The following is a 17,769-nucleotide window of genomic DNA, read 5'->3' as shown; positions in this document are numbered from 1 at the left end:
TCACTTCCAAACAAATGGAAATAAAGCCTCTCTTTTTTTTATTGTATAATTATAATGAAGAGAGACAGAATACCAACCAAAAATCCAGAACAAAAAAAAAAAACACATTAAAGAAAAGGTATAAACTGACCTGCATGTCACTGAGTGAAATCAGTAGTTTGATCCACTACAACCCAGCCAGAATTCTGAGTTCCACGATTGGCTGTCAGGGACTTTAAACTTGGCTGAAATGGACTACAATACCATCATTAAGAAGCTTGGTGAGAAGCTAAGAGCTTCTTAATGATCAGAAAGTAGTAGGTACCACAGTCACCAAGAAAACTACTGGTAAGACGCTGTGCTTTAATGGCATTCCAGTAGCTACATGCTAGCAGTTGCTAAAAGTTTAGATGTTTGTTATCTTCTCACTGCGTTAATATGAACCTAAAACATTTTAACTATGTATTTCTTCTAAATGCTGTCTAAATAATATCATTGTCACATGTCAAATCGCACAGTTTGAACAACTAAATTGCCGTTTATCAGTAAGCTAATAATCGCTAATTAGCTTACATAAGCGAACATACTTTCAGAAAAAGTGGGTAACATTACCATAAAGTTAACTTTACTGGTTTATATTATTTTAAGCAAATGCCAAAGGCATACACTACTTTAGAGTTTTGCTCATTATTTAGTAAGAAATATGTATTTTGTGTAAATTAACTGATAGCAATGTTAATGACATGTTAAGTAATATTAAGTAATGTTTCTATTTTATAGAAAGGTTTAAGAGTACGCAAAAACCAAATCTCTGAGAGATGCAACCAGAAGACGGATGAGAAACATACTTGAGGCTGAGATGACAGAATGACATGGGTAAGAATCAAAAATGTAAGATATAAAGAAACATTTTAAACATTGTATTATTTTTAATTGTGATGTTTAATGCCAATTATTGAATTTATACACTAGGACATCTCCCCCTAAAAGCGTAAGAGTGATGTATGCGCAGGGCATTGTTGCTCTGTCTCCATATCTGGAAGACCCATATTCACAACATGGATATGTAAGTAAAGGGAACTTTTCAACATTAAATACATAATTGCCCTCAGAAATGTTGATAACATAGTCCTTCTTCATTTATTTAATTACATAGAAACATTACTACGATCCAGAGAGCAGTTCAGGATACATTGCATGGCGGTTGAAGACCATTCAACGAAAAGCTGTGGAGGAAAGAAGCGTCTCAGTTTGCAAATCTCCCAAAAGTAAGTTCACTTATCATTTAAATGATACTGATGTACTGATAGAACAAGATTTCCGACTCCTGTTTTGTGAGGTCACTGGGAGCAAATTCTTGGAGAGGTGGCTCACCAATCTCAAAGCAAAGGTTGTAAAGGAAAGTCATGGACTTGTCCCCACCTCAGAGCTCTTGGAGTTAATGTGCAATGCTGAGTCAGGTACTGAAGTTGAGAATGGTATGATTGTGACTGTTTTTATTTGCCATTGTTGGTTATATAGGTAATTCTGTCAATTCAATGTATTTTTGGAATAATTCTTTATTTATTCGTCTGTAGGCTGGGACAGTGACTTGTCTACTATCTTGCTGCTGCTACATCTGCTACCACCATCTGCACAAGGGCGAAAGAGACCAGGAAAGATGTCTGCATCTCAAGCTGTCAATAACCTCATCAAATTCCCAAAGGTATGTTGTTTAAAATATACTTTCCATCACCTCTATTTTCATGGACAGTGAGTTGAGCTAATCTACTGTCAGAGGATAGTCACTTAATACTGTTGTTTAATGTGTTGTTGTAGGCTGGAACCAGTGTACAGCAGCATCTAGACAACATCACCCGAAGCAGTCAGCCCTACCTTCTTACTCAGGGATCCACAAGAAGCAGCATTCACACCTTCATTGTGATTGAGAAGCATGCACTTCCATGTAATGCGACAGGTTCTGTAGGAGCCCTTGATGAACTCTTTAGGGCCCATTATGTCTTTGGTACATCATACAGTTCATCCCTGACAAACTTTTTTACTTTTCTGCAACTACGACATTGGGGAAATGTCATATTGCTTTCTCTAGTGAGCATCATAGAACTGTGAATTGTAAAGGTTTGTTACGTTAATTAAATGACACTGAAATGAGAAACATAATAAATGCTGTTACTTTAACCTGTATATTTGTTATTTCCATAATGTAGGATAGATCACAGTTATTTAGTAATATAGCATCATAAGATGAATATGAAAAAAAATCACACTACAGAGAAATAAAAATGATATATACACATCAGAGTGTTATTATTAAACTAAATTTGGAGTAAAAATAGCTCTATAAAGTGTAATCAAATTACTCTGAACAGTGTGAATAACCCTCAGTGTTAAATATTTTTACACATTTTGTTGTTAATTTTGACACTAAATTGAGTACAATTAACACTGAAAAGTTAACACTGGCCATAGAGTAAATTTAACTCTAATTTTGAGTGGGACCAAATGTTATCTGAAGCAGAGTTAAAATTAACTCCCTAAGTGTAAAATTTACACTTGGTTTTTTACTGTGTATGTGACGCAGAAAAGAAAATGCTGCAGTTATGCTATTTAAGCTCTGAGCATGAACATTAATAGTGGAATACATCATAATACACTGAACTGATTCTTTTCACAACTTTTTAAAGAGAGAAAAAGAAAATCACCAGATTTACTGCAGCTTCAGCTGTGGTGTTGACTAACGTGTGAGTGACAAAGTTTGGTTGATGGTAATGAAAATTAAACCAACAAAATACTGTGTACATAAAGTAAGAAAGCGCTGTGGTTATTTAATTAGTGTCTTTTGGCCCCATTCATTTGCATACTGGTAAAATATTTTGTTGATATTTGTGTACTGCATGATGTGTTTTCATTAGAAATCGTGACAAGCTGTCGGTGCCCTTTTAGGTTTTACTTTTTAGGTGACCTTTAGCAACACTGACTGCAGAAAGCTGCCAACAAATGGTTAATGACAGCCCACGAATGGGTGTAATAAATCCAGCCAGCAGAGGGAGGTGTGGTGACTTCCTCCACAAGGTCATACTGCATGGACAAATGTTTTTAGTGTCCTCTGAGGACAGGAACTTTATTCAAGTCCATTTCTTGTTCTTGGTGAAGAAGTGAATTAAATAAGTGTTTCCTAAAACATCACATCAAGTGCTTCAAAAAGAGAATCATTCAGTTTATGAAAGTGTGGTAAAAGTGTAGAAGTGTGTATCGTGTGTATTGTACTAACAAATATCAGTGTTGGTTTGCAGTAACTAGGTCACATGAGAAATACCCTATTGATACCAAAGGACAAATAAGGATAAAAAACTGGCACAATAAACAGTAAGGCATAACAAAACTGGTACTTCTTTATTTTTAAACTCTACTGTAATAACTGGCATGGATCTGGAGTAATATTAAATGGAAGGGTGGAGGGCTATATAGGTTGACATCTATTTAAATTTAAATGCGTAAAATGTTTAATGCAATTACCCATTAGCAATCAAATCAATTGCATGCATTTGCTGTATGGCATCAGACATGGTATAAGCTGTGTCCCAAAACATAGGCATCCTCCTGAGGACACATTTGTAGACTGATTACATGACAGCGATGCGACGAAGGCTGTCCCAGTTCGTAGACTCCTCTGAATCCGGCCAACAAATAACCGATCGTGTTATTTCTGTGCCCTTTTGTTTGCAACCTCTACAGCAGGAGTGCACACACTTTTTCAGCATGCGACCTACTCGTAAAATGACCAAGTGAAAATTACCTACCCTACTATAAAAATGCAAAACATAGATTTGCAAACATATTGAGTACTCTTTATTTGTACAATATATGCTGATGTACCTTGCATAACTGTATGAACCCATATTGAACAATACAACTCTGTACATTTCTTGTCATTACATTACTCTGATGACTTGCACTGAATGGACTCAGCCAGGGATGCATGGTCAGTTAATTAACATCATCATGGTGGAACGGTATTTGGATTTAATAATCTTCATGTGGGAAAAGGCTGAATCACATAAATAAGTGGAACTGAATGATGCAGTCAAGGAGGTAACACATTTCTTCATGTTGGGGTACTTTTCCTCTGTAAGTTCCAGAACTTTCCATGACCCCTTAAGTTAAATGTCAGCCTGTAGTGTCAAAATCTCCAGAGAAGTTCAGGTAAAACAGTGTTTAAATTTTTGACGCGAGTGAATCAACCTCAGCATCTTCCCGAAAAGGGGAGGACATGAATGTAGTAACTGGCTCCAGTAAAACAAAGTCTTGAAAGTGTTTGTTAAACTCTGACAGACAGTTCTTGATCTGCTCTGTGTAGCGTGCACCGTCAAGCTGCACACACGCCTTCCTGTTCTTCAAGTTTGCCAAATCATGTCGCTGCAGCTTTGAGGACAGATGTTGGTCAGTTTGGTTAAAAATGCTAAATCTAGCAGCCACTGATCATCATTTAGTTGGTTGTATTCTGCATGTTTAGCTACACAGAAAAACTCCTTAATTCCCAGATAGAGCTCTCGAAATCTTTGCAGGAATTTCCCTCGACTAAGCCGTCCCACCTGAGTGTGTAGCAACAACTCAGAATGGTCGCAGTCGACCTTCTCCAGATGCACACGAAATAGCCATCTTTGAAGAGATCTGGTGTGAATGGAACAGGCGATCATCATTGCCACATCCATTATCGTTGGTGTATTATTCAGTGATAGTTGGGGAAGTCCGGGAGAGCAACTAGCAACGAAACTGTCACAGCTGCTATGGCAGTCGTGTGGTGTTTGTGGAAGGAAGGACCCAAGTCCAGGCAAAAGCTGTGATGCGAGTGAGCGTTTATTTGCAAAAGTGACAAAAACAATAACTAATGGGGAGTTACCTAAACCTTAACTGGGAAAACTAACCTCACTTGAACTGAAAAACAAAATGCTAAACACTGGGATACCTGAAAACATGAGGACAATGTTACACAAAGAGCAGCAGAGAACGCAGACAAACGCAGATGGACCGACAACAAGCACAAGAAAACACGGGGCTTAAATACACAGAGGGGCAATCAGGGAATGGATGACAGGAGCGAAACATCGCTGGGAGAAATCAAAGCTGACGAGACAAGGTAAGCAAAACAGAATACACTAACATGAGACAGACTTTCAAAGTAAAACAGGAAATACACTGACAGAACTCAGAGACACGACACTGACAGAGAACAAGGGGAACACACAGGCAGGGATGACTGGACACTAAACAGAAGGAGCAGAGAATCAGAATCAAGAACTAGAAAATCTCTCAAACATAACAAAACTTAGACCGAAACATGTGATAATATAACTCTATAACCAAAAGCACTTTGTCAACAGACTCAGGACCCTGACAGAATCCATTTGAGCAGAAACATTTCATCACGCTGGCAGCTCACTTCGAGTTTGATCCATGCAGTGAACCACAGAATGATGTTTCAGCAAAAGAACTGCTGCATCTCATCTATGCCACTGAGGACAAGATATTTCAACATAAAGTTTGGGCTATGGCTTTTGATCTTCATGGGAATATTGTACTCCCTGACCAAAGACTCAGTCTGTGCTCTAGAAATAACCTCACACATAAAAAACTATTATGTGGCAAGAGATTCCAGTGTTACCCTTAATTGTGAGTTTGTCTTTGAATCTGAGAACTTGGGATATACGGAAATAGCGTGGAACATTGTGCCTTCAGATAAACAGCAGGATGACAAGATCATTATCTGGTATACTGGAGGTGTGATATACAGTAATCTATATGAGAAGTTAAAGAATAGGGTCCACTTTGCCTCTCCTGATCCTCAAGATGGGTGACGCATCATTAAGAATCCTTGACCTGAAGCTGACAGATATGGGAACTTACCAATGCAAGGTGAAAAGGTTACCTGATTTGGTATGAAAATTTTTAACCTGTTCGTAATGGAGAGGCCAAGTACACCAGTATGCTACATAGATGGTGAAGCAGAGGAAGGAAACAACCTCAGGATGAGATGTAGATCCTCACAAGGTACTCCCCCTCTGGGTTACAACTGGTCTAAGGCAAACGGAAACAAGATGTTGCCTCAAAGTGCCTTTGTTGACACTATAGCAGGTGACTTGTATTTACGCAAGATCACAGAGAGTGCACGTAAAAACTCCAAAACATGTACAAACTCCAAAACAATAATGGCAGTTCTAAATAAAGACAATAAATTGAATGAATTACGAAACACTCATTTTATTCCTATTAGATCTGAAAATGTTGTGTAATACTACAACCTGAAACGACAGGTTTGCGTTTGCCTGTACAGGAGATAAAGGGAAAAAATGTAACAAGAGCTGTGAAATGGAATAGTCCAAATCACCAAAGTAAACTGGACCTGGGCTTGTTGCAGGGATCTGAAGTTAATAAACGTGAAGTGCATACACTCACGCTTAGGACCATATAATAATAAATATGTGCGTGATGAAAGTTGGGCAGCACACTAACGTCCTTACTCCACTCTGTATGCTCGTATGGGTCTGACTCTTTCACTCCTTTGATTTTTTCCTCGTACTTTTTTTTTTTCCTTTTCGTCAAGTCTGTCTTTGTACGGACCTGTCCTGTTCTCCGTCGTTTTGTACATAACTGTTTTTGGGGCAAATAAAATGCAAGTAGGGATTACAACCGCAGAATGAATGATTACCGGTGCTGGAAATATTAGCATTTGATGCAGTGTTTTGATTTTGTTGCCACGGGTACCCAGAAAGCAATGCGTGAAAGTCATGTGGTCTGTCAATCTCTATACCTTTCTAATGTGACGTTGATTGCCACGACACAACAGCTTTCCATCCCAGGACAGACGGAGAACCTATGCATTGGTCATCAGAGGAGGACAACAAAACGGTGAGGGAGATTTCTTCCAAGCACGGCAGCAGAGCCGGAGGAGAGAGAGCAGCTGGCTGCAGACCACTATGGTGCCCGACAGGGAAGTCGGACCGGACACGACCGGAGGTTTGAAAGGAGACCAGCTCAAAACAACTGGTATGTAAAACCCACCCGAATTGAGCGAGCTGGACCGCCTGTTAACAAAATACCATCAGATGATCCAGACTTTTCTGCTAAGGTCCGCATTATTCATAGACTGATTAAAGCAGTGCATCATCTGAAGAATGTTTCAAGAGACATTTAAGCCAGCCATCCCCAACAGAAAGACACAGACTCTGAGGGAAATGCTAGAAACTGGGCTCACACAGTCATTCTGATCCTCCGTGATCATTATACTGAGAGCATAGAAGAGGAAGTAAAAGCTCATTTTGAGTTCCCTAAACAGGACTGGAGAGGCCCAATTGAGTTAGCGATGTCCTGGGCCAAGAGGAACCTGGGCCGCCGCCTCCAGCCCGAATCTTTGGAGCAGGCCCAAGCTGAGATTGTGGCAAAACTGGCAGATTTGAGGGCAGCCACTGGACCTGGGGGAGAATACAACCAGCGACCCAGCACAACAGCCACAGGTGAGTGGGGCGGTGATGCAGTTTGACACTATTAAACCCCTCACTGAGGTAAAACAGCCAGCTGTTCTGCACACACGACCCGCCACACCACAGACCTCCATTTAGAAAGACAGAACTTCAACATGTCTTGAAGTTCTCCAGAGGCCTGGTAATATGAACTAATCATTTGATTCAGGTTAGTGATGAGATTTCCGGCTCTTTTTAGAGAATCGGCACGACTCACTAAAAAGAGCCGGCTCTTTCGGCTCCCAACCGGGCTCTTCAGGTCGTTTTGTTGCTTTAATTTATTATTAACAACAATAAAAAAAAAATTATGCACAAAAGGAATTACTAATGTAAAAAAAACAAAACAAAAAAAAACCAAACTGGTTTTATTTATATATGTTTATATATAAATATATACGGTGGACCCTAGAGACAAAGCACGTACAAACTCCAAAACACATTTCTAGCGTTAACTGAACTTCCAAAACAGAGCTACCTAGATCAGCGGTCCCCAACCCCCGGGCCTCGTACCTGTACCGGTCCGTGAGTCGTTTGGTGCCGGGCTGTGAGAGTTGAGGCTCAGGTGTGAAATGTATGGTTTTTAGGGTTTTTAATCGGTTTTCAACGTTATTTTGTTATTGTTTTTATCGTTAACTCGGTTTTCCTGTGTCTTTTCACGTGTGTTATGAATAAATCTTGTTTTCGGTACCGGTACTAGTTTTATTTTGTTGTATTTATCCGCGACACCTCAAAGGCCGGTCTGTGAAAATAATGTCGGGCATAAACCGGTCCGTGGCGCAAAAAAGGTTGGGGACCGCTCACCTAGATCACTTAAATTAGTCAATTGAAAGCATATGTGTATTGTTTGTGTATTTATACACAAGCACTGATATATATTCAAATAATTAACAAAAAAAATAAAAAAAATCTTCATTTACTTGTTACTACCACACACCAAATCCGGTCGTTGGTACTTCCTGGCTTATGTAGCCACTAGGTAACAAGAGCTCAACACTGCGCCTAGCATCCTGGAGCACTTCTGTTGTGTTTTGTACGTGTTTTGGAGTTTTTACGTGTTTTGGAGTTTTTACGTGCAATGTCTCTAGGGGCCACCGTAAATATACTTTTATTTATTCACTCCACATAAAATGTAATAAATAAATCATATAATACAAAAACCAACTATTCACATTTCAACTTTTAAGTACCGGTATTTAAATTTTCAGCTTTTTCCCTTTAAACAAATTTAAAGTGAAACAACACAAAACACTGCAAACCACAACACAATTAAATATAAATTAAAATATGAAAACATAAAGAAGATGCATATTCTGTCATATGGGCCCGCATGAATAAACCTTCTGAATCCTTTATCATACTCAACTGAAAATAGTTGTGGATGATTACTATAGAGATTGACAGACCACGTGACTTTCGCGCATTGCTTTGTGGGTACCCGTGGCAACAAAATCAAAACACTGCATCAAGCATCAATTTTATTTGCCCCCCAAAAAGTTATGTACAAAACGACGGAGAACACGGCAGGTCCGTACAAAGACAGACTTGATGAAAAGGCAAACAACAAGTACGAGGAAAAAATCAAAGGAGTGAAAGAGTCAGACCCATACGAGCATACAGAGTGGAGTAAGGACGTTAGTGTGCTGCCCAACTTTCATCACGCACATATTTATTATTATATGGTCCTAAGCGTGAGTGTATGCACTTCACGTTTATTAACTTCAGATCCCTGCAACAAGCCCAGGTCCAGTTTACTTTGGTGATTTAGACTATTCCATTTAACAGCTGTTGTTTTTTTTTGTTTTTTTTCCCCTTATCTCCTGTACAGGCAAACGCAAACCTGTCGTTTCAGGTTGTAGTATTACACAACATTTTCAGAGCTAATAGAAATAAAATGTGTTTTGTAATTCATTCAATTTATTGTCTTTATTTAGAACTGGCATTATTGTTTCATTCTATTATAGAATCTTACAAGAAAGAGGCAAAATTGTATTCCATTATGCTTTATTTAGCAGTTTCGGTGAAAAACAAATCAACACAAAAAAAAAAAAAAAAAACATATCAAAACAACATACTGGAAAACAGTTATTCATCACTCGATTGCTTCCCTTGGGCACATATATGCGGGACGTTTCGTGGCTGTTTTGATATCGCTCTCTCTTTTAACCAATCAAATCTCGCTGCGGTAGCAGCTTTAAACTCGGTATGACCCAGGTTGATAGAGGGGCCCAGTCTGGATCGCATTCCAGCATTTGGTAGGCTGGTTTTCCTACAAAACACAACAAACATTAGCCCGCAAAGCCACAGTGAACAAAGCAGCATAGCACGAATTCAATTCAAATCAATAGAAGACTTATTTGTAACCTACATCAACAATTATGTTATGATAAATTACGTAATTACAACTACAACAGAAGACTTACCTTTGTGGAAATGCTTGGGGCAGACTAACATGTGAGCTGGAGTGTTCTGGAACGTTATATTTAGTCTTGGAATGGCTGCAATCCAGACCATCCGTCGGCTCTTTGTTACTTCGGAAACATGGCTTAAACAATTTCTCTTCCACGACGTAATCTGATAAAAACCGATCTCTTTACCCGTCGGCTTACCATGGCTGTCGTGGCTGAGTTTTCGAAAACTCAGTTTTTGCGCTTACATGTGAACGAGGAAAACGGAGATATAGACATTTACATGTGGACAGGATTTATATATAAAAAAAATTTAAAAAAAAAGCTTAAAAATGTAGACTTGTTTTTAACGTGTGAAAGAAGACTAGACAATAGAAGGTTAATGGGATAAGTTAGGAATCTATTCTTACTGGTACTCTGTACGTACAGTATTTCTGTTTGTGGTCAGTTCTTACAGTTTCTGTGTCCTAGGGTTGCATTTGGAAAGAAACCCAACACAGTTTGATCATCATTCATTTTCAAACTGCCTAATGCCATACAATACATTTCTTTTAGTAAGTCTTTGGTTTCTTCATTTGGGTAGTTCAGTCTTGTGTATTTGTGATATCACAGAAAGGAACCTGGTTCATCAGAATTAAAACGCCTGCTTTGTGATAAAGTTGACAGAAGGAGAAACCTTTTACATTATCCAAAGTTCATGTGTGTAAAACATGTATCTTTGGATGTGTAGCCCACTTTGAGGCTGAATACACAAAGCTTGAAATGGTCAGAGGCGGCGACTTTGGATCCGTTTTTGCTGGGAGAAGCAAAAGAGATAATTTGCCAGTGAGTAATAACATACATATTCTTATATATCTCTTATAGCGTTCCCTGCAGTAACCAAAGTACTCCTGACTGGCCTGTAGGTGGTGATCAAACACATCCACAAAGAAGATGTACAATGTGAACAAGTGGTGAGTGATCAGAACTTTTTAATAAAGATGTTTCACCTTCTTGTCTGAAAAACTCGTGTGCTCATTCACTTTTATTCTTTTTACAGTTTCTGTGGGAAAACCTGAACAGTTCCACTGAAGTTCTACCCATGACTAGAGTGGGAAGTGGGCCACCTCTGTAGGGAAATCTGCCGCCGTCTCCATACTGGACTGGTATGAGCTTGAGAAAAAGGTTCTTCTCATCATGGAGAGAGTCCCCTGTGTAAAGGAGAAGGTACTGAAGCTGGGGTGAAGGAAGTTTTTCTTTTTTAGTTTTATACAGATTTGTGTTGTAGACTTTCCCAGAGAAGCTCCACAGAGCTTGTTTGTTTGATAGCTGCCACACTGACAGGAACCAGTTTGTTCTTCAGCTCTGCAACTGTTTGTCTTTGTGTTTAACCCATGGGAGATATGAGGTCCCACCACAGTCTGGCAGTTGGGCATGTATGCCATATGACATGCTGGATTGAAAGCAACAATTTACCACATCCAAGTGTCTCTGCACGACAATTGCTTTTAATATTGAGATGTCCCAAGTTGAGAAAATATCTCTATGAAGGCCAGAGGCCAGTAAGCGGAACTGAACCCAAGCGCAGTACCCAGAGCGGAGGCAAAGAAAAGGTTTTGACAGTTTTATTGCTCAACACAAGAATAATATTTGATAGTGACAAACTATACAGGATTTGGGTGATGTGGCAACATGGCTGGGGTAAAACAAAGGGGCAGGACTGAGAAGGTAACCGAGCGGAAATAGTCACACTGGGAATTGAGGAAAACCAAATTAGCGCTTAGCAAGAGGGGAGTTCCAGAGAAAGTATGTGTAATTATTCTTTTGGCTTAATTTGCAGGTGAGAGATGGATGCGTTGAAGGAGAGCCGGCGTAGGTCCGGGTGAGTTTGATTATGTGAATATGGCTGACCGGAGTTCCTTGTGGTTCCAAGACCAAGGGACAGCAGGAGGGCGGGCAGGTTAGGCAAGGAGTGAATCCCAGGAAATATAGGGGAAAATTGAAAGACCAAAAGGATGTGTGGTTTAAAGCCATGGAGCATCTGGGAGCACTGATACACAAAAACAACAAGGTAAGTAAAGCACCTACAGTCAGACGCATGAGCCATACAGCCTGGTTACCAACGTAGAGTAGTCAAACTGGCGGAGAAGAGACGTCAGCGCAGAGCTTAAATCTGCCAGCCTAATTAGCTCAATCAGCTCCAGGTGGTAGAGGGTGTGGTGGCCATGCCCATGGGTGGAGACCAGAGAAGTTCAGGATCCTAGTGGAAGTTTCCAGCCACTCACCCAGACCATGACTAAAAATGGAAGGAAAGCTTGTGTTTTGGTGCTAACGCCGTGCAGTATGTTTTACTTACAAGTTCCAAACTATCACTGAAGTTTCCATCCTGATCGCTGCTTTTTTTGCAGATGTGTTTGACTCAAAGTCCATTAAAGTGAGCAACACTGGAACAAAGTCAACAGCACTCCTGGCTGCAAAATCGAAACATAAGGATTTAAAATCAGATGATTGTTTGCACCTGTGTCCCGCTCATCAACCCTCCTGCAACCACCTCTTCATCTTCTGTTATTTCCCTTTTATATATTTTTCTTTCTTTCCTCCTGTTGCTTTGCTGTCTGTAAATGTGTAAATGCATATAGTGCAGGTCTCTGGTTAGAGATACTGCAATTACTAAACAATTGTACATTAGAACATGTGTCTAAAATAAAAATATTTTTACTTTGTCTTTTTTTCTTAAAGTTTATTTTTAAACTAGTTCAAATTTTCTTTTCAAAAAGGAAAAAAATAGCTTTTTGTAAGCTGTAACCCTAGTTTAACCCATATTTTTAACATCTGTGTGTTGCAACAAATTCAGCAAGTTGTTGTTTGTTCGTGATTTTGCAGCTGCAAACAATGTTCATGTACAATAAGGTTAATTAAGGTTAATTTGAGGGGGTAGGGACTAATAAGTGTATACTTCTGCCTACTCCTTTTCAAACAAAAGAATGGAATTGTATTTTGTAATGATTGTGAATGCACATGTTTGAAATAAAAATGAACTGAACTGAATTACCACATAATCCATGAATATGTTACAGTAATTAATAGCTAAGCTTCATTTCTTTTTTTTTATGCATACAGTATATTTTATGATGTGAACCAACAAGTGCTCCGATGAAGCGCTCCTGCTCTTTAAATATGACCCATACGGGTTTTTCCAGTCCACCATGCTGGATTCACAACCACACACACCACAGAGAGCCAAGTCTCCTTCAAAGCTTTATTTAGCACTTGATTGATGAGGAACGAGGAAATCAACAGAAATCCCTCATTCCTCATTAGGGGCAGAACAAAAACCAGCGTGAATGACCATTTTAGCTAATGGTAACAGTGCTTGCTTACTAGGTATCCAGCATAAATACACTCATCAGATACAACAGAGTTCACAAATAAACAAGCATGAGTTTTATTATTTACTTTCTTGGTATTTTTATATCCTGTCACAGGAAGTTAAAGATTATTCACCATTACTGGACCTGCTGAACTTAAAAAATATATTAATTTAGAGATTTAGGCTACGTCTACACGGGTATTTTTGAAAACAGATTTTCCTTTTCTTTTTTTTTTAGATCCCGTCCACGTGCAGTTTTGAAAAATATCTCCGTCCACATGTAAACGCTAAAAACGAAATGTTGGCCAATCAGAAGTCTAGAAGCCTGGGAGGGAAAGAGTAAACAGGGTTTTGTACCCTCTCAGAACCTTAAGTACTTCTGAAAAGTTTTTGTTTTCCTGGAAAGGCAGATCATTTTGTGTTACTTTTCTCAAGTGCCTTCCAATATTTCACATGTTAAAAACTAAAGAGAGTATTTTGGTTGGTATAGACTCACAACTTAGGAATGAACAAAATGCCCACAGTATACATAAATTTAAATGTTTAAAAAAAAGTAAATTTATTCAAAACTGATGTTGGGATTTGGGTTGTGACAGCGGCTGTGTTGAATGTAGAAGCCACGTCTGAAGTTCACCCTGACGCCTCTGTCTTTGTAAATGGAGGGACAGTAACTGCGTGTGTATATGCAAGTGTGTTAAAACTGCAGATAGTCAGATTCACAGCAGCAGTATTTTGTCGCTCTCCGCCATTGTAGAAATAATCGCATGCTTTGATGTTGCGTGACTAAATCTCAGTTTTCCTCGTCCACACGTAAACACAAAAACGGAGTTTTCCAAAATCTCCACCCTGGCAGGAGTTTTTAAAAATCTCAGTTTTCAGTGATCGAAAACCCCGTTTACATGTGGACAAAAGGTGCAAACGCATAGAAAAATCTGCGTTTTCAAAAATACCCGTGGACGTAGCCCTACATTTACAGCCTTGTGTTGACTGTATAGTTGGGGTGATAACATCCACAGTTTGTAATCAGTTGTTAAGTGATAACCCATAGACTGTCCTTCTGGGTCCAAACACCTATTGTGTTCATCAAGGCTGTTGTCTCGTTCCATTTAATCTGAAGAAGCCCCCCAAAATAGTCAGTGATCACTGTTGGCCTCTCTGCATTTTTTAATAGCAGTATTAATCTGCAGCATGTTTTAAAGCTCAGTTTTCAAAAGCTTGTCCCTCACCCCATGGTTTGCCAGACACCAAATATTTGAACAGGTCACAAAAGAATCTCTCTGAGTCCAAAGAAAGATGAAGCTGAGGATTAAGAATTTTAGATAGCACTCACCCAAACCATGCAGTAGTACATTAATGACGAACCTTGTGTTATGGATGGATCATCTCAGATGTTCTCCTAACTTTAGTGTGGCCCATTTTCAGCATCTTTTACTGCCATGCAACTACATTTGTTTCTGACCATTGGGGACCCTCACTTTAACTTTTATTGAAAAGGGTAAAAAAAAAAAATGGAAAAGGGTAGCCTTCATTGTCCAGCTTCACTATGCTAATGTGTTCATATTATCCTAGCCATAGCTAGCTACCACGTAGCAGACCATTATATACCAGCTAGCCAAACAACAGTAATCCTAAACAATGCTGCAGTTTAGTTTTTTGTCTTCATTTATGTTCACGCTGATAGCAGAACTATACGTTTCAATTTTCAAGAAATCCCACGGTCAGTGTGTCATCTTTTGATGGAACACAGCACGCTAACTTCCTGCTAACTTCTAACTCTGTTAAACTTCATAAATCATGCATCTTCTTCCATAAGACACAAGCAGTGAAAGAGAATTTGAAAAAAATGTGAGTACAAATGGGAATTACAGCTGCTGGAATTTTAGCTAGCAACACATTGTACGACAAACTGCACACAAACAGTTTGTGTGTTTGCTGATGTTTGTTGAGCTAATAGAAATGTTGAATTTAAAAACTTTGGGCGGAACTAATGGTACTCCCTTTATGCTTTGGCAGCGCTAACTGGATGCTGAAATACCATGACCGTAACTTACGGACAACTACACTGTTCTGGTAATCGTTTACTAAAACTGATTTTTTTCTTTGATTTTTATGCATAATATCTTTACTTAAATGAGTAAATACACTGAAGTAAAGAGTATTTATGAAGGGGTTATATATAAAAAAATGTTTTTACTCTACTCATTGTACCGGATTACAATCAATCTTCTCCTTTTTTGGAAACTTAAACTGTGCTTATAGAACTGTGATGTTATATTTCTTACAATTTCTGGTGCTCTCTTGACCAGATCTCTCTTTAAAAAAAACACATTTTTAATGTCAATGAGATTTTTTACCCAGTTACATAAATTACACAGAAGAGTCATTTTGCCAACAATTGATTGCAGCTTCTACTTGGTGATGGGAATCTTACGTCTGGCTTAAAATGACTTGATATCAGTCATGAGAGATATGTTTGACCTAGGGTTTCCACTTTTATAACTACCAAATAAGGGACACTCTGGTATGGCAGAAGCACAATGCACAGACAGCTGGGCATAGTGTAAATATAAATGCATGTTCATATTCTTATAATAAAAATGCAGTACAATGTTGGTTTCAGTTTAATCAATACCTCATCTAAAGCAATATACAAAGCTGCAGTAAATGATGACAGAAATCACATGGGCAGTTCCTTCGACAAATAAGGAAAAAAAATAAAAAAATATTCAAATACAAGCACTCGTCTGTTACAATTGCGGCCAAATCAGATTTGGTATTTGTAAGTGTGCCATCTGTGGCATTGCGGGCAATGGCAATATACAGGACATTTGAGGTAGAATAAGGGACGAACCAATTTTGCTCATTATATGGGATGTCCCGAATAAAACAGGACAACTGGAATCCCTAGTTTTATGTACTTTTGACTGATTTTAGGTCAAAAAGTCATTTTAACAGTTTAAATTCCCACTATCATTTTATTGCACATCAATGGCAGCATGGTGGTTAGCACTGTTGCCGCACAGCAAGAAGGTCCTGAGTTCAATTCCACCATCAGGCCGGGGTCTCTCTGTGTGGAGTTTGCATGTTCTCCCCGTGTTTGCGTGGGTTCCCTCCGGGTACTCCGGCTTCCTCCCACCGTCCAAAGACATGCAGTTTCAAATTGCCCAAAGGTGTGAATGTGTCTGTGTGTTGGCCCTGCGACAGACTGGTGACCTGTCCAGGGTGTACCCCGCCTCTCGCCCTATGACAGCTGGGATAGGCTCCAGTGCCCCCTGCGACCCTGAAAAGGACAACCAGAAGCAAATGGATGGATGGATACCAGAAATCAGTTGTATCAAGTTGTATTTGTTGTTATAAGTTTGTTTTTGGCGCGTTGCTTTAAAGACAGCTTTGCCATCATAAAAAATAAAAAGTTAAATAAGAATGGAAAAAATAAAGAAAATAAGAAACTCATGAAAACAAGTTTTTAATTAAAAAAAAACTATAAAAAACAGTATGCAGTAAGATAAAGATAAAGCAGATCGGTCACTGGAGTGTTTTGTACAGATATATAAGAACACAGAAACATGCAGTGTAGTTTTTAAAATTGATGTCCTCTCCATGGTCTCCACCCCTAGAGGTCACAATACACCAGACATCTCCTTGACAACAGGCGAAAAGCAGCTCCATTCTCTCACATCATCACGTCAGCTCTCACATCATAATTTCTCATCTCTGCTGGCCGATGTTTGAATTCACGGCCTCCGCTCGTGATTTAAAGCTGCAGTTAAACTGGTGCGGGGCTCTGTGACTGATGAGACCACCAAAGGAAGAGGCTCTTTCCACACCTTGATGTTTACCTTTCCTGTCAGCTTGTTTCCACAAAAGCTGGGAGTGCCCTGACTGTTTGGGTCAGAGGGACTGCAGCTGGAGGGAGGGCTTCATTCTCACCTCAACACCTCCCACTTGGGTGGGGATGAAGGAGAGAGGAGACACCGAACAGCTGTAGCTACCTGTCTCTGCTTTTCACACCAACACATTCCTATTTTACAGCACAGTGAAATTACCATTCAATACACTTCAAAAAGCAACTCTAAAAGAACTGCAAATTTTCCCTTACATGGTCTATTTAGCAGCACGCCTGAGATGAGAGTTTTGTCCGATAATACATTGAGCTGAAGGTTTTCACATTTATGTAAAATGCTGAAAAGCTGCATGATCTATGGTGGTCCTGAGAGGTCAAACTCACTGTAACCTAGGAAAAAAACACACAATGGAAGTTAAATAAAACACAACGGATGTAAAAAATAAATAACAAAAACACAACAAAGGTGTATTCGGGGGGCACAATAATGTTGTAGAACAGCTTCTGAAGTGATAGGAACCAAAACATGCCAGAGATTGCAACAAGACCGACTCCCAAAGGGAAGGATTCATTGATTAGTCGATAACTGTTAGCTTGTCACTTCCACATGTGATATTTTCACGTTATTGTCTCCCCATGAACACTTTGGTTGTGTTTTGTGAGTTTTCATTCATT

At 39.2% G+C, this 17,769-nt stretch overlaps 1 protein-coding gene across 1 annotated transcript; it reads left to right on the top strand.

The window, feature by feature from the left end:
• The first annotated feature begins 979 nt into the window (after positions 1–979).
• LOC146615425 (uncharacterized) lies at positions 980–2,088 on the top strand. The gene is made up of 4 exons (XM_085375560.1): positions 980–1,045; positions 1,136–1,457; positions 1,557–1,684; positions 1,798–2,088. The coding sequence occupies exons 1-4, from the start codon at positions 980–982 to the stop codon at positions 2,086–2,088; spliced, it is 807 nt and encodes a 268-aa protein (XP_085231686.1).
• Positions 2,089–17,769: the final 15,681 nt, after the last annotated feature.

This window comes from Diplotaxodon limnothrissa, linkage group LG17 (genome assembly GCF_057381915.1).
Source record: "Diplotaxodon limnothrissa isolate DT_005_m linkage group LG17, D_limnothrissa_male_GT1.1, whole genome shotgun sequence".
Taxonomy (NCBI): domain Eukaryota; kingdom Metazoa; phylum Chordata; class Actinopteri; order Cichliformes; family Cichlidae; genus Diplotaxodon; species Diplotaxodon limnothrissa.
Note: the sequence above shows the minus strand (reverse complement) of the source record. Positions and strands in the feature narration are given on the sequence as shown.